Raw genomic sequence first — 21,370 nt, forward strand, 5'->3', positions numbered from 1 at the left:
ACTCCATCTCCTTCTCACATCACCACTACTTGTTATCACCTCCCCATTAGCGCCCTTCACTGAAGTTCCCATTTGCTCCCGTGTCTTATGCACTTTATTTACCTCCTTCCAGAACATCTTTTTATTCTCCCTAAAATTTAATGATACTCTCTCATCCCAACTCTCATTTGCCCTCTTTTTCACCTCTTGCACCTTTCTCTTGACCTCCTGTCTCTTTCTTTTATACATCTCCCACTCAATTGCATTTTTTCCCTGCAAAAATCGTCTAAATATATTTTATTTATTTATTTATTTTGCTTTGTCGCTGTCTCCCGCATTTGTGAGGTAGCGCAAGGAAGCAGACGAAAGAAATGGCACAACCCACCCCCATACACAATGTACACACACACACGCCCAAACACGGAAATATACATACCTATACATCTCAATGTACACATATATATACACACACAGACACATACATATATACCCATGCACACAATTTACACTGTCTGCCCCTATTCATTCCCATCGCCAACTCGCCACACATGGAATACCATCCCTCTGCCCCCTCATGTGTGCGAGGTAGCACTAGAAAAAGACAACAAAGGCCTCATTCGTTCACACTCAGTCTCCAGCTGTCACGCAATAATGCCCGAAACCACAGCTCCCTTTCCACATCCAGGCCCCACACAACTTTCCATGGTTTACCCAAGACGCTTCACATGCCCAGATTCAATCCACTGACAGCACGTCAACCCCGGTATACCACATCGATCCAATTCACTCTATTCCTTGCACACCTTTCACCCTCCTGCATGTTCAGGCCCCGATCACACAAAATCTTTTTCACTCCATCTTTCCACCTCCAATATGGTCTCCCACTTCTCCTCGTTCCCTCCACCTCCGACACATATATCCTCTTGGTCAATCTTTCCTCACTCATTCTCTCCATGTGCCCAAACCATTTCAAAACACCCTCTTCTGCTCTCTCAACCATGCTCTTTTTATTTCCACACATCTCTCTTACCCTTACATTACTTACTCGATCAAACCACCTCACACCACACATTGTCCTCAAACATCTCATTTCCAGCACATCCACCCTCCTGCGCACAACTCTATCTATAGCCCACTCCTCGCAACCATACAACATTGTTGGAACCACTATTCCTTCAAACATAGCCATTTTTGCTTTCGGAGATAATGTTCTCAACTTCCACACATTCTTCAATGCTCCCAGGATTTTCGCCCCCTCCCCCACCCTATGATTCACTTCCGTTTCCATGGTTCCATCCGCTGCCAGATCCACTCCCAGATATCTAAAACACTTTACTTCCTCCAGTTTTTCTCCATTCAAACTTACCTCCCAATTGACTTGACCCTCAACCCTACTGTACCTAATAACCTTGCTCTTATTCACATTTACTCTCAACTTTCTTCTTTCACACACTTTACCAAACTCAGTCACCAGCTTCTGCAGTTTCTCACATGAATCAGCCACCAGCGCTGTATCATCAGCAAACAACAACTGACTCACTTCCCAAGCTCTCTCATCCCCAACAGACTTCATACTTGCCCCTCTTTCCAAAACTCTTGTATATATATATATTATTTATTTATTTATTATAGTTTGTCACTGTCTCCTGCATTAGCGAGGTAGCGCAAGGCAACAGACGAAAGACTGGCCCAACCCACCCACATACACATGTATATACATACACGTCCACACACCCACATATACATACCTATACATCTCATCATATACATATATATACACACATAACCCCCAATTATACCCTCAACTGCCACATAAATCACCTTTGCATTTAAATTGCTTTTCACAAATACCAGATCTCTTGCATCAAAACTGCTAACACACTCACTCATTTGCTCCTAAAACATGAGCCTCTCATGGTCTTTCTTTTCATGGCCAGGTGTATATGCACTAATTATCACCCATTCCTTGCACACCTCTCTCATTTTAACCCACATCAGAGTGGGCCTCACTTCCTAACACTTTTTCACACCCTTCCACCAACCCCTGATTTTACTCTGAAGACAAGTGCAAACCATTCTTTCTCTTTCCTTAAACATACTATGTATCTCTCCTTTTTTTTCATCTTGTTTGTATCCACATACACTCAGACATCCTAGCCTGTGCCTTCAGGAAGGATGAGCACTACCCACTTGGCTCCTTTTCTTCCATCTTTTAATAATTGAAATGCAAGGAGTTGGGGGATTTCCACACCGCCCCCTTAAGTGACCTTTTATGACACACAGGGATGAAAAGGTAGAATCCTTTATAGGGGGAAATATAAGAAACAAAAGCAGAATTACAGAGAGTGGAGAAGTTTAGAACCAGATGGCATCGTAGTTAGGAGACTAAAGAACCAGTTTTATTACTGCACACTCTGTGACCTAATGTGATTTAGCAATTTACCACAACTTTATAATTTTTAAATCATGAAATGTATATGAAGTGTAGCACTTGAGTGACAGAACCCTAGATGTGGTCAGTGTGGTTAACAAATTATGAAGGTCATTTTCCTTCATGTGGAAAATGTGTCTTTGGCCAATTAGGTCTCGTTAGTTATGGTCATCATAGCAAACCCACTGGCTTGCTTTTAAAAGCACCAAGTTCAGAATGATAAGAATCATTTCCAACATGGAACAGACAAACTCCTGAAAGGATGTATCTCACACAGAAAGAGTTAATTCCAGTTTCCTAAATATAAGAGGCTCACTACAAATATCATACAGCCCCAGAAAGACAGTATTGTAAAGGTTTACATCTACACATAGGAGATTCATGAAAACAACAGTATCCTAATGTCACTGTTGGCTCAACAATAACAAGTTTCATTATTCTCACTCACAGTGTTTTTGCTTACATTGTTCCATGTAATGTTCTTACCTGCTTTGATAATAGAGATTCTTTTGTTGGCCTTGATTAGGTTGAAGATCCTCCATATCTTTATGTACTACCACCTAAATACAGAAGAATATAGAAGTTGCAACTCACCACAAGTTTTTCACTTAGACATATGCCAGCCTGACCATTCTCTCAGTCACACCAGGGTTCCCAGCCATATCAGTGTGGGAACTTGTAGTCAATTCATATTGACACATTAAGGTGTTGTTCTATGTTTTCAACATATGTATGATGCACCACAAATTACTGATTTATCCTTTCAGGACATGCGATGATAATGACACCTCAGAGGGTGGGGATGTAACCTTGGACCCAACAGCCATAGAGTGCCAGCAGTTGGTTCTGGATGTTCCAGAAGGAACAAGGGTCAGATTAGCTCGCAAAGAAAAAGGGAGTAGATCTCAGCTTTGGTGTATGACATCCACAGGAAGACTACAACATGAAGGATCATCTCCCCCCCATGATCCAACAAGCAAGAAGACTCGGAAAAATACCAATATTTTGGTAAGTTTTAAAGCCTTACCCATTTTGTTTCATGATAACAAGTTGTTTTTTTTCTCGTTTCCTTTGGCAACTAGAACATTGTGCAATTTGTTATAGTAGAAACAAAGGTGCCTGTCTTTTGACTGGATTATAAACTTTATGTAGGGATGGATGCCATAAAAGAATATCACAAGAATTTTGACTTTCATATGATTTATACATAACCTATTGTAACAAGATTCATTACTGAATATTTCCATCTTCCACCTATCCTTAGACTCCTATGATGGTCATTCTACCATGATATCCTTCTCATCTGGCAGCAATATCATTAGCTGTCTTCTTTGTTTTTCATATGGTTATCTTTCTCTATCTTAGCTCTTGTGTGGCATCAAATTATCAAATTCATCAACTGACTCTTGTACTTTTCTTATGATTGTCTTTCTCTATTTGACTCTCTGTGGCATCATTTTCATCATGTGTCTCATGTGTTTTTCTAGTTACCCTTTTCCTATCTGTTTTACAGTGGTTTCATCAACTTGACCCATACAAGGCTTAATGTTCTGCTACAGTTTCACCATATCTGGTGAAGATATGTGCTTAAACTCCTAAACTCCTGAAAAATCACTTTTAAATATTTTTCAAAATGTTGCTAGGACAAGGCAAAGTGTTAAGTGAATACAAAAGGGGCAAACATCATACCTGTTTCTGAGAAAGGAGACTGGGAAAAAGTTCTGAACTATAGAGTGGTTTTCCTGATGAGTGTGTTCTGTAAGATACTGGAAAAGATAGAAAGCAAGTGGACAATTACCTGTAGAGGAGAGTACCTAAATGAGAGTCAACATGTATTCAGGGAAGCAAGGTCATGTACAACAAACTTCTTTGATTTCATTGAGAGAGTGAGCACTGTTTTAGGCAAAAGAGAAGGTTAGGTGAATTGTTTTTGTCTGGACTGCCAAAGAGCATTTGACCCTTGTGCCACAAGGTATACTGATTAGGAAGCTGAGTCACCAGTTTGAATAAGTGGGAGACTCCTTTGATGGACAGATTATCATAATGGAGGGGAGCAAAGGACACACATTGCAGGAGCCTTCTCAAAATTGGTTGAAGTTATCATCAGAGTGTCCCGAATTTCTGTTCTGGTACTATTACTTCTCCTCATGATGTAAATGACTTTCTAGAAAGTATGAATTCTTACATGAATATTCTTGCAGATGACACTAAGGTCGTGAGACAAGTAAAAAGTGTGAACCATTGCATCAACTTACAAAGGGACCTAGACAGACTGCAAAGATGGTCCTATTCATGGTTGATTAAATTCATTTTGAGTATGTATAAAGTAATGAGCATTGGACAAAGTAAAAGCTGCAGGGCTTTCTGGCAGGAAATAAGCTTCAGAGTTATCTGGCAGGAAATAAGTTGCAGGAACCTGTGTGTGTGAGGGAATTGGGAATTGCCATTGTGCCTAACTTGCCACTAGAGTCCCAAATTTGGAGATTAGTAAAGGAAACACACTGTCTGCTGGCAAAAATTAGATATCCATTCAAGTACAGATACACCACCGATTTTCCAGCACTCTTGGTTCCAAAGCCATGCTGGATTAACTATTTTGCCAGACCAACCATGGTCAGGTAATTATAATTCATCAACACACCTCTAACCCACTAATTATGCATCTCCCATGTGTCTAAAGTATACCATGAACTTCTATAAATTTCGATGAAACAAATATTAAATGTTTAAGCACCCTAAGATAGTAAGTCTGTCCCTAGATTGTTTGAATCCTGTGTGGTCTTCTTCATCTTCTGTTGCTAGTGTTTTCCTAGGTGTGCATTGCCAGAATAATGCAGTTTCATCTGCATTATACACCTACTCAGGACTGAGGTGCTCGTCTGCTACAAGTTTCGCAAATTCATCCGCATACTTGGCAGCTCTTCGTGGTTTGCAGACTGCTTTTCTCTGCACACTTTATTCATGGAAATTCCATGATGCTTCTTGAATCTTTAAAGCCATCCTTCACTATAGTCATGCTCATGTTGTAATTTAAGTTCTTTATGGGACAACTTATGCTAGTCCATTATCATGCTACCTATCAAGTCCACTCCATCACACCGACACTGTCGAAACCATTCCATCATCACTCGATCATGGTCAGTATTCTTACCATCTTTCATAGTTTTTCTAATTGTCATTTGCTTCTTGGAATTGCTGTCTGCATAGAATTTCAATATTTTCTCCCTTTGCTTCTTTATTTCATAAATAGTTGATGAATCAATACAATAGATGTCAAACAGCATACGCACTGAAACACCACGGTCCATTTTTTTCAACAGTTCTACTCTGTCTTGGATCGATATGGACTGGTATTTATGATTGACACCACGACTGACACTCATATGTCTTAGAAGCCGTAGCTAGGGTTAGATTTAAGCAAACGAAGCTAAGAAAATCACAGAATTGTGGTATCACCACTATCAAGTGCAGTGTAAAGAATGTAAGTAAGCACACCCTACACACAGTGCCATCTGTGGCCACCCAGTAAACTAGTCTAGGGGCTGTGGTAATTTCAAGTTCCCTCACGTAATTTTGACTGGACTAAAAGAGGTGCCAAACCATCAGTTGCCGGAAATTCACTGATGTACCTATATATAGTTCAGGATATATTCAACAAGCTATTCACTTCCTACAGTAAGCCAAAATTAGACCATGCACTCGATTTGATCATTGCATTAAAAAAACCTAATAGAACTAAGAGAAGATCCAGAGGAGGGCATAGAAGATGGTACCAGACTTAAGGAACAGGGAAAAGCTAGAGGCCTTAAATATACCCATCTTGGAAGAGAGAAGAGTGAGGTGTAACCTGATGCAAATTTTAAGTTTTTGAATCAGCTTGACTGGAAACAGTGAATAGTTCCTTGAAAGATGTAGGGTTGGGACTACAGAGTCTGTATCATGAAATTAAAGAAGAAGCTAGTCAGAAAGGAAGTAAAAAAGCTCATGTATAATGTAGAGTAGTGGATGAATGGATAAAACTAAATGAGGAAACAGTAAATGCATACAGCATACAGAAATTTAAAAAGATGTCATAAAGATAGTTCAAGAGATAGGGGCCCCACAAGTGCAAAATTCCCTTCTTACACAATACTGATAGGTAATTACACACACAAGAGAGTGTTTAAGAGATGGGACCCTGCAAGTTTAAAACTCTCTCCCTGTACATTAAAATAAGAAATTTCAGATATATAATTACAAGCATTCATTTGTGTGCCTAGTAACTTTTTTCATACATGTTCACTGTCTACCACAACAGCAACGTAGCATCGGAAACAGACAAATGAATAGCCTCATTTGCTTACATCCTCTCTGTAGTTGTTATGTATAGTACATTGAAAACAGAGTTTTTTCATACATGTTTGCTGTCTACTACATTAGTGAGATAGCACAGGAAACAAAGAAATAGCCTCATTTAATGCTTACATCCTCTCTCTAGCTGTTATCCATAATGCACTGAAAGCAGAGCCCATTTTCAAAATCAGTCATCCAGCAGCACCTAAGTGTAAACCCTGGCACCTCAACAAAGCTGACTGGAATAACTTACATAACTTCTTTTCTAACTTTCCTTTGGTAAGTTACTGTCTCTTATGTGGTGATGCTTCTGTCTCTACCAGACACATAGCAGAGGTTATTCCTGCATGGATGGAAGCACTTATCCCCTCTTCCTCTCAGACGACCTCTTCTTCCAATCCATGGTTCAGTTGTTCCTGTTAAGAGGCCATTAAGGCAAGGGATCAGGTATATTGGCTTGGAAAAGCTCTCCTTCCTCTGGCTTCCATTCATCTTTTATCATTGCCTGTAATTGCTGCAAGCAAATTATCCATGAGGTAAAACATTCCTTTATTCAGAAGGAAATACAATAACTTCTTGTCATCCACTAATAGGTCTTTCTGATCTTTAGCTAAGGGCATCTCTAACAGCTTCTGTCATTCTAACTTTCAATTATTTTTCCAACCTGATGGTACTATAGCTGTCTCTCCCATAGACAAAGCAACTATTTTTGGTTCCCATTTTTCCTTTAATTCCTCCTTAGATGACACTAACATTCCTTCACCCTGTGATACTCCTTTTACTAATACTGTGCCTCTTCCTGTGCAAGCTCTTCCCTACTTATGACCTGTGCAACTTATGACCATTCATACATATGACCAGAAATGATATAGACTGAAAAATATAAATGATGAAATATGAACTTAAGATTCGTAAATAAAAGGTATAAAAAACTACAGAATCATTTGATAAAGCTGTTTGATCAAAATGAGGTAATCATGTTAGGAATTAAGTAGGGTAAAAGAATGCTGTACAAGTATATGAATTCTAAATGCCATGTTGACGTACATCTAACGTACTTCCATTTCAAGATCCAACCAGTTGGTCAGAACAGAACTCAGACATGTTGGGGAGGGGCTGTAATTGCTTTTTGGACTGTCTGAAAAACACTTCTTTCTTTGGAAACAAGCAAGGCTCATGGTCCTGATGGCATCCATGCCCATGTCCTGAAAGAGTGTGCCTCTGAATTTGCACCTGTGCTTGTTCGTATGTTCAGTATCTGTTTAGAATACAAAACTTTTCCTATTTCGTGGAAGCATGCATTGATGCACCCATCCCTAAGAAGGGTGACCATTCTGACCCCTCTAACTATTATCCTATTGCTTTGACATCTACATTTTCAAAGTTTTTGAATCCCTTCTCACCTCCTGTATCCTTAAACACCTCAAAAATCATGGTCTTCTCTCTGATCACTAGTTTGGCTTCCATAGGGTAAGATCCAATAGTGATATTCTTTCCTATCTCACTAATGCCTGGTCATCATCCCTGAAAGATTTTGGGGAGTCATGTGTACTTGCCCATGACATATCTAAGGCTTTTGACATGATGTAGCACTGGGGCTCTTATCTTAAAGCTCCCCTCTTTTGGCTTCCCTCTCTCACTTTGCTCCTTCACATCTAGCTTCTTCTCAGGCCAATCTATCTCTCTGGCTGTAGATAGATAGGCCTCTTCCTTTTTTCCATCAACAGCAGTGTCCCTCAAGGTTCTGTCCTGTCCCATACACTTTTTCTCCTTTTATTCAATGATTGCCTCTCCTCTGCAAGTAATCCATTGTACTCATTCGCTGATGACTCAACACTGCATTCATGCACATCCTTCTGTTCTGCTCCCTCTTTTCTCACTTGATATGCATCTCTTCTTGAGACAGCTTCCTCAGTAAACTCAGATTTAGACAGGATATCTCAGTGGGGTAGACAAAATCTTGTTAAGTTTACTGCCCCCAAGACCCAATTTCTGCCCACCTCTCCATCAAAAAATCCTCACAGCTCTCATATCTCCTTTGACAGTTCTGTAATTTCACCTCTTAACTCAATGAACATACTTGGTATTACTGTAACATTCACTCTTTCTTGGAAACCCCACATTACAGGAATAGCTAAGTCTGCCTCAAAGAAACTGGGTGTCCTATTTAGATGTTGAAACTTGTTCTGTTCTGAACTGTTGCTCTGTTTATACAAGGGATTGATTAATCTTTGTATGGAGTACTGCTCTCACTTTTGGAGTCGAGTCGAAAGCAGTCCGACTTATAAACTGTCCCAGGCTAACTTACAAACTTGACCCCCTTACCCTGTGCCGCAATGTTGGTTCACTTTCCCTTTTCTATAGGTATTGCTTTGGTTTATGTCCCAGGAGCTGGCTGCTTGTGTTCCCCCACCACTAGCTAGACTACTTAATACTCTGCAAGCTGCTGCATAACATGATTATTGTGTGGCCATTGGCAATTCAAGGGTGGGCCAATTTGATACCTGTTTCTTTTCCTGCACGTAGAAGCTTTGGAACTCTGTGCCTTCTCATGTCTTTCCCAATAACTATGACCTGGCTTATTTCAAAAGACAGATCTTTCGCTTCCTTCAAAATTCAAAAGTACTTTTCTGCAACTGCTTCATAGCCTTGATTCTGCCCAGTGACAGCATGTCATTGTAACTATATTGCTGCTATTCCTACTAAAATAGGGAGTATTTTGAGACCTTTAGACTGCCTTAACCATTAAGATAAGAGGACAGTAAAAGATAGTTTGGTGCAATTGAGTCCAGAAACAGACTATTAAGGAAGATCACATTCAGCCTGTTTATCACACTCTGAAGTTGTTCAGCTTTTCACATGTTTTCAATTTGAAGTGAGCCAGAAATAGATTTAGATAAGAGAGAATATCGAGAATAGGCAATTGTAACAAGATCTATAAAAAGGAAACAAGAGTAAGGGATTAAACTTGAGTCACCAGAGAACAAAAGTTTATAAATTTTGGTCAAAATAATAATACAGGATCAGAAATCAACACAGCTAGAGAGGAGAGTAAAGGAAAATACATACATAATATGAGAGAGGACCTCAGAGAATTAAAAATCAAAGTGAATGATCATTAGCACATACTTCTATCACTTGAGGAAAGAACTTAGAATGAATAAAAAGCAGAAAAGGCCAGAAGGGGCTATTCTAGATATCCTAGAGATGTTGAAAGAAGAAAATGCACATAACAGTTAGGACAGAAAATCTTAAAAAGTGGGCAGGATGATGAAGTTTATGTGGCTGGGCAACATATTCACAGCATGTTGACTGATGCAGTGGGATAGGAACCTGGGGATAGAAACTGAGGTGCCCAGAGTATTGAATGAAGCTGTAGGTAGAATGATATGTGATTAAAGGCAGAATAATTAGCAAACTGTATGATCCAGTAGATGAGAATTTCAGAAAAATGCAGATTGTTCAGGATCAGCACTTATTAGCAAAATGGGAAGTTATTTAGAAAGCCAAAGGCAAGGAGTTTGATGGAATCAAAAGTGATGAACTTAGCTGCAAGGTGGCAAGGTGATAGCACCTAAATCAGAAAGATAAGTTAACCAGGAGCTTGACAGACACAAGTCTTTTAGATAAAGACAAAAACAAAGGAAAGAAGAAATGTTCAGAAAAAGTTACGAGGCAATAGAGTAGCCAGATGCTGTCTTTGTCGTAAAGGAAAGAAGAAGAATTGGTGGTTATAATGGAGACTTTAAGGGACAACCAATTGTAGTTGCATTTTATTTAAAGTAATTTAGGCAGAGGGTACTAAGATAAGCTAAGAAATTTCAGAAAACAAGTTGATATTCAGATGAGTATCCATTCAGTATGACAGACCAAGGGAAGAGGGAGAAAAAAGCAAAAAACACAGTCAGAAGACAAAATAAAAAAAGAATGGAATGTCAGATGAGGTAAGAACAGATCACCCCTGCCAGTGCTGCTGAGAAGTCAAGAATATTAGGCAATAGTAAATTTAGACAAAGTATTGTGTGCATATGCTGGTGGAATTGCCAGTGCTGCTGAGAAGTCAAGAATATTAGGCAATAGTGAAATGTTGGGGTGAAGAGGGTGGTGAGAGTAAGTGAGCTTGGGAAGGAGACTTGTGTGAGGAAGTACCAGGAGAGACTGAGTACAGAATGGAAAAAGGTGAGAACAATGGAAGTAAGGGGAGTGGGGGAGGAATGGGATGTATTTAGGGAATCAGTGATGGATTGCGCAAAAGATGCTTGTGGCATGAGAAGAGTGGGAGATGGGTTGATTAGAAATGGTAGTGAGTGGTGGGATGAAGAAGTAAGAGTATTAGTGAAAGAGAAGAGAGAGGCATTTGGACGATTTTTGCAGGGAAAAAATGCAAATGAGTGGGAGATGTATAAAAGAAAGAGACAGGAGGTCAAGAGAAAGGTGCAAGAGGTGAAAAAAAGGGCAAATGAGAGTTGGGGTGAGAGAGTATCATTAAATTTTAGGGAGAATAAAAAGATGTTCTGGAAGGAGGTAAATAAAGTGCGTAAGACAAGGGAGCAAATGGGAACTTCAGTGAAGGGCGCAAATGGGGAGGTGATAACAAGTAGTGGTGATGTGAGAAGGAGATGGAGTGAGTATTTTGAAGGTTTGGTGAATGTGTTTGATGATAGAGTGGCAGATATAGGGTGTTTTGGTCGAGGTGGTGTGCAAAGTGAGAGGGTTAGGGAAAATGATTTGGTAAACAGAGAAGAGGTAGTAAAAGCTTTGAGGAAGATGAAAGCGGGCAAGGCAGCAGGTTTAGATGGTATTGCAGTGGAATTTATTAAAAAAGGGGGTGACTGTATTGTTGACTGGTTGGTAAGGTTATTTAATGTATGTATGACTCATGGTGAGGTGCCTGAGGACTGGCGGAATGCATGCATAGTGCCATTGTACAAAGGCAAAGGGGATAAGAGTGAGTGCTCAAATTACAGAGGTATAAGTTTGTTGAGTATTCCTGGTAAATTATATGGGAGGGTATTGATTGAGAGGGTGAAGGCATGTACAGAGCATCAGATTGGGGAAGAGCAGTGTGGTTTCAGAAGTGGTAGAGGATGTGTGGATCAGGTGTTTGCTTTGAAGAATGTATGTGAGAAATACTTAGAAAAGCAAATGGATTTGTATGTAGCATTTATGGATCTGGAGAAGGCATATGATAGAGTTGATAGAGATGCTCTGTGGAAGGTATTAATAATATATGGTGTGGGAGGCAAGTTGTTAGAAGCAGTGAAAAGTTTTTATCGAGGATGTAAGGCATGTGTACGTGTAGGAAGAGAGGAAAGTGATTGGTTCTCAGTGAATGTAGGTTTGCGGCAGGGGTGTGTGATGTCTCCATGGTTGTTTAATTTGTTTATGGATGGGGTTGTTAGGGAGGTGAATGCAAGAGTTTTGGAAAGAGGGGCAAGTATGAAGTCTGTTGGGGAGGAGAGAGCTTGGGAAGTGAGTCAGTTGTTGTTCGCTGATGATACAGCGCTGGTGGCTGATTCATGTGAGAAACTGCAGAAGCTGGTGACTGAGTTTGGTAAAGTGTGTGAAAGAAGAAAGTTAAGAGTAAATGTGAATAAGAGCAAGGTTATTAGGTACAGTAGGGTTGTGGGTCAAGTCAATTGGGAGGTGAGTTTGAATGGAGAAAAACTGGAGGAAGTGAAGTGTTTTAGATATCTGGGAGTGGATCTGGCAGCGGATGGAACCATGGAAGCGGAAGTGGATCATAGGGTGGGGGAGGGGGCGAAAATTCTGGGAGCCTTGAAGAATGTCTGGAAGTCGAGAACATTATCTCGGAAAGCAAAAATGGGTATGTTTGAAGGAATAGTGGTTCCAACAATGTTGTATGGTTGCGAGGCGTGGGCTATGGATAGAGTGGTGCACAGGAGGATGGATGTGCTGGAAATGAGATGTTTGAGGACAGTGTGTGGTGTGAGGTGGTTTGATCGAGTAAGTAACGTAAGGGTAAGAGAGATGTGTGGAAATAAAAAGAGCGTGGTTGAGAGAGCTGAAGAGGATGTTTTGAAATGGTTTGGGCACATGGAGAGAATGAGTGAGGAAAGATTGACCAAGAGGATATATGTGTCGGAGGTGGAGGGAACGAGGAGAAGAGGGAGACCAAATTGGAGGTGGAAAGATGGAGTGAAGAAGATTTTGTGTGATCGGGGCCTGAACATGCAGGAGGGTGAAAGGAGGGCAAGGAATAGAGTGAATTGGAGCGATGTGGTATACCGGGGTTGATGTGCTGTCAGTGGATTGAATCAGGGCATGTGAAGCGTCTGGGGTAAACCATGGAAAGCTGTGTAGGTATGTATATTTGCGTGTGTGGACGTATGTATATACATGTGTATGGGGGTGGGTTGGGCCATTTCTTTCGTCGGTTTCCTTGCGCTACCTCGCAAATGCGGGAGACAGCGACAAAGCAAAAAAAAAAAAAAAAAAAAGTACATTTAGAATGAAAGTATTGTGTGCATATGCTGGTGGATTGTAGTACATGGTAAAGAGCTGGAATTTAAGGATTGTTTAAAGGGAAACAAACCTATTGTTGTTGAAGTTGTAGATGCAAAACTTACAAAAGAGATTAGATATCACTTTTCTATTTAGAGAGGAACATGATGGTATGGAGGGAAAGAGAAGATGAAAGAAGAGGATTGGCTGTCCTGATAAGAGGTACCTTTAAGTTTCAGGAAAATGAATTAAATGGCCCATTCAAACTGCTTAATGGGAGACATAACTGTAGGAAAAAAATGCATAGTGATGATGATATATAATACTCTAAGAATTTTAAGAATCCAGAACAAAAATACAATGACAATAACCAAAGAACAGTCACAGTGGTACAATTGCCTACATATACAATATTCCTTTCTTAAAAGGCAACTCAGTACATGTAATTACCTATTTGTAAATTCATCTTTGTACTGTATGGGAAGGAAGATTTACATTCAGGCCCCATCTCGTGAACAGTCTCTACTATTATCTGTCATACATCTTAGATATATGTATGCTGTCTTCATTAACCATATCCTCAGTCATTCAGTTCCATTCCTTAGCCACTCATATGCTATAAAAGTATTTCTTTACATCCTTTTTGATAAATTTCTTACTTGATTTCATGTTATGTCCTCTGGTAGCTCTATCCTTACAGCTCTTGAAGAACTGTTCTCTCTCCACATTGTTAATCTGTTTTAACAACTTTCAGTATGAAATCAGGTAACTCCTTAGTCTTCTTTCTTGCAAGGTGGGCATATTTAAAGCCTTTAGCTTTATTCTGGTATCATGTTTGTTGCTCTCCTCTGGACCTGTTCTGTTGGCTAATTGTGCTGCTTTAGATGCAGTGAACAAACTTGAGAAGTGTATTTTAGTTTTGGCCTTATGTAGGACATGAACAGCTTGCTAGATGTTTCCTTATCAGTATACTTGTTCTGCTAATAAGCAAGAAGGAAGTTTGTCCCCTGAACTATTCCCCTGTTGTGGCAACAGGTTAGGGATAAGGTTGATTCCCAAGTCCTTCTCACACAAAGATTCCTGAAGCTTTTTTTTGGATAGATGATAATCATGTTGAGGCTGCCATTCACCTCATCTCATCCTAAATGCTCTACACTTGTTCTGGTTGAATTTCTTCAGTTAAGTATCAGAAAAAGTATTGAGTCTGTTTAGGTCCCCCTATAAGCTGATGCAAACTTCCTGGCTTTTCACTTCCCTCATGACCTTTGCATCATCTGCAATCATATTCAGGAAGGATTCCACACCTTCAGGTTAGTCATTTAAATAAATATAGCAGAGTAATAGTCCTAGCACCAAACCTTGTCGCATTCAGCTGGTCACCTTGATCTATTTGGAAAAGGCTCCTCCAACAACTGTTGAGCACATAGGTTCGAAACCACTGTTGAGCACATAGGTTCGAAACCTGGTTATGGTGGACATTATATTCACTCACGCCCATTCTCTAACATTCATATGCAATGCATATGAGAAAAGGAAGAATGCTGGATGATAGAAAGTGTATACGAGTGAAGTGAAAGTAAGAAGAGAAAGGAAAATCTAAAAGTAATGTAGAATGACAGAGTGAGGGAATACCTGAATGAGAAATATATTAGTAGTAAAGGATTGTTTAAGAGTTTTGTTACCTAGTAGTCAGTGGACCAGAAGAGCTGATGAAGGCTTGATGGCATTATTAAGATGTGATGCCTTTATGATATGAATCTGCACCTCCAAATTAGTTGAACCAGCACTTAGTTGTTGCTTAATTAGATCATCTTTTCACTTATTGGATAGGCTTGTCTTTTCTAAATATTTGACAGTGCAGCAAAAGCTGCAGGTTACAGAAATAAGTTCCTTCCACTCAGAATCAATTTTCTTTGGATCCTTCCAGGTATTAGATATAGCTGGTCCTGCCCCTCAACCTACAGAATACACTCCTTTGATGCTAAGGAAGCCTGATGACCGCAGAACATTGACTCAGACTTGGCGATTCACTGAGGATGGCCGGCTGTGCTGCATTCATGTCAATATGTTTGTGCAGGCTAAAGATGGATTCCTTGGACTGTCTCCAGGTAAATCATCAATAATACCAACTTGTACTTTGATTTTTGCTGAAGGCATTTCATAAAAAAATTTGGCATGAGATTACAGATACTCATAGCAGTGCAAGAAAGCTGTCAAGGCTTAAATGATTTTTTCTTGTTATTACAGGGTCTCACTGTGGTGGTTCTTGGCAGCTTTGTATGTATCATTCATTTATATAGTAACTAGAAAACTTTTGATTAATTTTGCAGAGTGATTTGAAAGTTAACAATGAATAAAATGACACTTTATGTACAGTGTGTTGGATGTTAAAGAAACTAGCAATTAACCCTTTTCTGAATAAAGATATGTAAGATCTATAGCCATGACAGAGGTTAAAGTTTATCAAATATACTTAGTAAGTTGTATGGGAAAGTGGTGGATGAGAAGATGATGGTATGTACAGAGCATCAGACTGGGGAGGAACAGTTTCAGGAGTGGTGGAGGCTGTGTGGATCAGGTGTTTGCTTTGAAGAATGTGCGATGAATACATAGATAAACAGAAGGCTTTGTATGTGGCATTTTTTTTTTATGGAATTAGAGAAAGCATCTGATTAAGTTGGTGGAGATGCTTTGTGGAAGGTTTTGCAAATATATGGTATGGGATGAAAGCTACTTGATACACTATGATTTTATTATGAGTGTACGATAGAGTTGGTGGAAAGGAGACTTAGTGGTTTCAGGTGACAGTGGGTCTGTGGTAGGGATGTGTGATATCACCATGGCCATTTGATATATTTTTGGGAAGGGTGCTAAGGGAGGCAAATGCAAGGACCTTGGCAAGAGAAGCAGGTACATAGTCTGTTGGGGATGAGGGGGTCTGGGAAGTGTCAGTTGTTGTTTGATTATAATACTGCACTGATGGCAGATTTATGTGAGAAACTGCAGAAGTTGTAGTCCGAGTTTGGTAGTGTGAAATTAGGGATTTGAGGGTACATGTGAATAAAAACAAAGTTATTAGGTTTAGCAGTGCAGATGGGTGGGTTAGTTGAGATTAAATGTGCATAAAAGCAAGGTTATTAGGTTTAGCAGTGCAGATGGATAGGTTTGATAGGATGTGAGTTTGAAAGGAGAAAATTTGGAAGAAGTGAAGTGTTTTAGGTACCTGGGAGTGGATACAGCAGCAAATGGAACCATGGAAGCAGAAGTAAGGCATAAGGTGGATGAGAGGGTGAAGGTTCTGTGAGCATTAAGGTATGTGTTGAATGAGAAGTCATTAGCTGGGAGGTTGAAAATGGGTATGTATGAAGCTAAAATGGTCCCAACGATGTATGAATGTGAGGCATGAGATACAGATGAAAATGTGCAAAGGAGGGCGGATGTTATTTGAGGTGGTTTGATCGAGTAAGGAATAAAGGGTAAGAAGAGGTGTGGTAATGAGAAGAGTGTGACTGAAAGAGCTGAAAAGGGTTTACTGAAATGGTTAGGACATATGGAGAAAATGAAAGAGAAGCTGACAAAAGGACGTATTTGTAAGAAGTGGAGGGGACAAGGAGAATGGTGAGACCAAATTGATGATTGGAGGATGGAGTGAAAAATATTTTGAGTGCTTGGTGCCTAAATATGCATGAGGGTGAAAGTCTTGCACAGGATAGAGTGATTTGGAGCCGTGTGGTATTCAGGGTCTGATGTGCTGTCAGTAAACTGAATCAGGGTATATCAATCAGACTGGGGAAACCATGGAAATGTCTATGGAGTCTGGATGTGGATAGGGCTTTGATTTTGGTGCATTGCACGTGACAGCCAGAGAATGGATGTGAGCAACTTAGGCTCTTCTTTGTCTGTTCCTGATGCTATCTTACTAGCACAGATATGGTGAACAACTTTGAAAATTTATATGCACTACTAAGGGCAGTGCCTGTGACTAGAGCTTGACAGTATATACATCCTCTTTAAACTTCATTTTGACCTGTGCATTTGTTTTTATGAAAATTCCTCTGCAACAGTACATGTTGAGTATCCCTTGTGTGAAGTGCCTGGGACCAGAAGTGTTTTGGATCTTGGATTTTTTGGGGGGATTTTGGAATATTTGCACATGCAAAATGAGATGTGGAAAACAGGATGGTATGGAAACAGACCTGTTAGAACTGAGACATACCTCAATGTTTTGGCTGTTCAATGGTCTTCCTCCCTCAGGAGATATTGATTCCAGCATTCAGCAGGACTGTTCTCCAGCAAGTGATGGTCACCTGGTCAGATGCCTTGATTTGTCACTCTCTGATTGGATCGCTTGTCCTGCTCCCTCCACCTGTTCACAGTGATCTCCACTGCTTGACATGACCAGTAGATGAACCCAGACCTTTTGTTAATGTTGTTTTTGATCCCTGCCTCTAGGTAAGCTCTCACACTATCACTAAACGGTTTCTCATTTGCCTGTAGTTGCCTTGGTGTCAACCATTTAGTGGTAATGTGAGGAAGGGATTAAGAACAATGTTAACACAAGGTCTCGGTTCATTTGCTGGTCACATCAAGCAGCAGAGATCACTGTGAGCGGTTGAAGGCAGCAGAACAAGCAATCCAATCAGAGAGCGACACGCCAAGGCGTCTGACCAGATGACCATCACTTACAGGGAACACAATCCCACCAAAAGCTGGAATCAGTATCTCCTGAGGGAGGAAGACCATTGAACAGTTGAAACATTGAGGTATGTCTCAGTTCTAACCTGTTTCCATACCATCTTGTTTTCCACATTTGTCATGATGGATGATAGATAATGAGATATCTTGGGAATGGGACCCAATTCTAAACAGAAAATCCACACATGTTTCATATACAACTTATACACATAGCCTTAAGGTAATGTATATAATGTTTTTAATGATTTTGCATATGAAACAAAGTTTGTGTAACATTGAACCAACAGAAAGCTGAAGTGTCACAATGTCGGCTGCTCATGTGGAGAGTCTGTAGTTGTTTAGCATTATCCTCATTCCTGACTCTGAATGTATATGCTACTGATAATATTGTTTTCTTCCACTTATTCACACAGAGCAGAGAATAAGCAAAAAACACAGTGAGTAATGCACGTAGGTCTGGCGGTGATGATGGTTTGTCACAAACTGGCACCAACAGAGCGTCAGAGCCCAGCATGGGCAAGTGAGGTTGGGTGTGGAATTTTATACTTGTAATGTCACGTTGCAGCTCAAGAAGTTTCAGATTTTAACACATTTCGGATTCCAGATTTTCGGATTAGGGATGCTCAACCTGTAATACTAATTCTAGTGCAGTGATATTAATTTTTTAAGAATAACATCTGTACAGCCACTGAAGTGTTGGCTGATGCCTGCATAGTGAGCTAGCATTAAAGTGGTTGTCAAGTTGAACTCCTTTAACCCATGTAGCAGTCTTTTCTTTCTGCCTCACCCATATGTGAAGTACTGGCAGTCTTTCCACAAAATTGCAGTCTCTCCTTGTCATACATAATACTTGACAACACTTAACTTACACAGCTCATTCTTTGTAACTCTAGATTTTCCTGCAGTTAGTACTATGCAATAGCCCTGCTTTTTTGGCAAAATGTTAGCAGAAATAGATAGAAGTAGTAGGCAGGATCATTAGGCAAGAGAAAAATTAGGTAAAAAGTATTAGGTTGAAACATTAGGCAGGAGCATTAGGTAAAAGTAGTAATGAAAAATAGGTAGGGGCCTCTGCAAACACTGCACTAGAGTTGCTCACTGCCAGAGGCCTATTAAGGGTAAAGCATAAAGGCTAAGAAGCGGCACTGGAGTTTACTGGTTATGGAGATTGCCATGGTCATGCCATTGAGGGAGTTCCAGTTAGGAAGAAGCATGAGAAATATAGATAGATAGGTAGATTGACCATCTGTACATTATTATTATTTTTTTTGATGTTGAAGGCTCCAGTCATAGACAAAAGTCCACATCAGAGTCAGGCCGTAATTGAATTTGGTGAGTTAATGAAAGGGAAAAAGTTGTGACAGGAAAGAATTTATGAACTTTGGAGGAAGTGAAAAGCCTCTTTTGATAAGTGTCAGTTCATAGTTGTTGGGAAACACATGAGAGGGGTAGAGTTCCAAAGCTTCAAGGTGCAGGCAAGGGAATGGTTATCAAATTGGTCTACCCTTGAATTGACAGTGGCCACACAGTAATCGTGTGATGCAGCAGCTCGCTGAGTATTGCATGGTCTAGCTAACAGTAAGGGCACACAAGCAGCCAGCTCTTGGGAGCAAAAACCAAAACTACTGAAGAGGGAAAATGAACCAACATTGCAGCATATGGCTAGTGGGTCAAGTTTTAGAATTTGCATGAGAGTTGATGAGTTGACTGCTTTCAACTCAACTCTGTCGAGTATGTTGAGTAAGGGTGTAGAGCTAGAGCCACTCAACATGCGGGAGCAGTGTTCCATATCAGGTATAAGTAGAGGAATTGTTGGGAAGAAAGGAAATTTCAACACCTAAAGAGGACTTCCAGTTTCTTGGAGGCAGACAAAGCTATTTATGTCATGTTGGGTTTTCAAGACAGAGTGGATATTGCAGTAATACCAAGAATGTTCATTTACTTGAGAGATGGAATAGATCAGAGAGGAGACTCTGAGATTCAAAATGTCTAAGGATATGGTAGTTGAGGAGGGATTCAAAGACTTTTGAAATGGTGGCAACAGGACAATAAATAGAGTGGTTAGAAATGACACCCATCTTAGGGATGGGTTGTACCAATGCATACTTCTAAGAAGAGAGAAAAGTTCTGGTTCTTAAACAGAAACAGAACAGATGAACAAGCACAGGTGCAGGTTCAGAGGCACTCCCTCTCAGTACATGAGGCTAGATGCCATCAAGGCCATAATCTTTGCTTGTGTCCAGGGAGAGAGAAGCACTTTTCACATGATTCAAAAGCAGATTACAGGGAGGGGCATGGGATAAGTAAGAGGAGCATCAGGGGAAGAACAGATGTTAGAGTCAATTAGAAATGAGAGGGGAGGATTTCCAGCCCCTTGATCCCTCCCCTTTTAGTCACATACAATACACAGGGAATACATGGGAATGGGGGGCTGGAAATCCTCCCCTCCCATTTTTTAATTTTCCAAAAGAAGGAACAGAGAAAGGGGCCAAGTGAGGATATTCCATCTAAGGAGCAGTTGTCTGTTCTTAACACGACCTCGCTAATGTGGGAAAAGGCATGTATGTATAAGAAAAAAAAATTTATGTATTTCATTTATTTTACGTTGTCGCTGTCTTCCGCGTTAGTGAGGTAGCGCAAGGAAACAGATGGCAGAATGGCCCAACCCACCCACATACACATGTATATACATACACGTCCACACACACAAATATACATGCCTATACATCTCAACGTGTGCATATATATACACACACAGACATATACATATATACACATGTACATAGTTCATACTGTCTACCTTTATTCATTCCCATCACTAACCCGCCACACATGAAATAACAACCCCTTCCCCACGCATGTGCATGAGGTAGCACTAGGAAAAGACAACAAAGGCCACATTCATTCACACTCAGTCTCTGGCTGTCATGTAATAATGCACCAAAACCACAGCTCCCTTTCCACATCCAGGCCCCACAGAACTTTCCATGGTTTACCCCAGACGCTTCACATGCCCTGGTTCAATCCATTGACAGCATGTTGAGCCCGGTATACCACATTGTTCCAATTCACTCTATTCCTTGCACACCTTTCAACCTCCTGCATGTTTAGGCCCCAATCACTCAAAATCTTGTTCACTCCATCTTTCCACCTTCAGTTTGGTCTCCCACTTCTCCTCGTTCCCTCCACCTCTGACACATATATCCTCTTGGTCAATCTTTCCTCACTCATTCTCTCCATGTGACCAAACCATTTCAAAACACACTCTTCTGGTCTCTCAACCACACTCTTTTTATTTCCACACATCTCTCTTACCCTTACATTACTTACTCGATCTAACCACCTCACACAACATATTGTCCTCAAACATCTCATTTCCAACACATCCACCCTCCTGTGCACAACTCTATCCATAGCCCGTGGCTCGCAACCATACAGCATTGATGGAACTACTATTCCTTCAAACAT

The 21,370-nt window shown here is 40.3% G+C and overlaps 1 protein-coding gene across 1 annotated transcript in view; it reads left to right on the plus strand.

Moving 5' to 3' along the window:
- Vps13D (vacuolar protein sorting 13D) overlaps positions 1-21,370 on the plus strand; it is a 772,012-nt gene that overhangs the window by 540,052 nt on the left and 210,590 nt on the right. The window contains exons 57-59 of the mRNA XM_071670877.1: positions 3,178-3,418; positions 15,135-15,315; positions 15,455-15,484. Of these exons, the coding sequence (XP_071526978.1) occupies positions 3,178-3,418; positions 15,135-15,315; positions 15,455-15,484 (452 nt within the window). The remainder of the gene's footprint in view (positions 1-3,177; positions 3,419-15,134; positions 15,316-15,454; positions 15,485-21,370) is intronic.

Source organism: Panulirus ornatus, chromosome 16 (assembly GCF_036320965.1).
Source record: "Panulirus ornatus isolate Po-2019 chromosome 16, ASM3632096v1, whole genome shotgun sequence".
NCBI classification, from domain to species: Eukaryota; Metazoa; Arthropoda; class Malacostraca; order Decapoda; family Palinuridae; genus Panulirus; species Panulirus ornatus.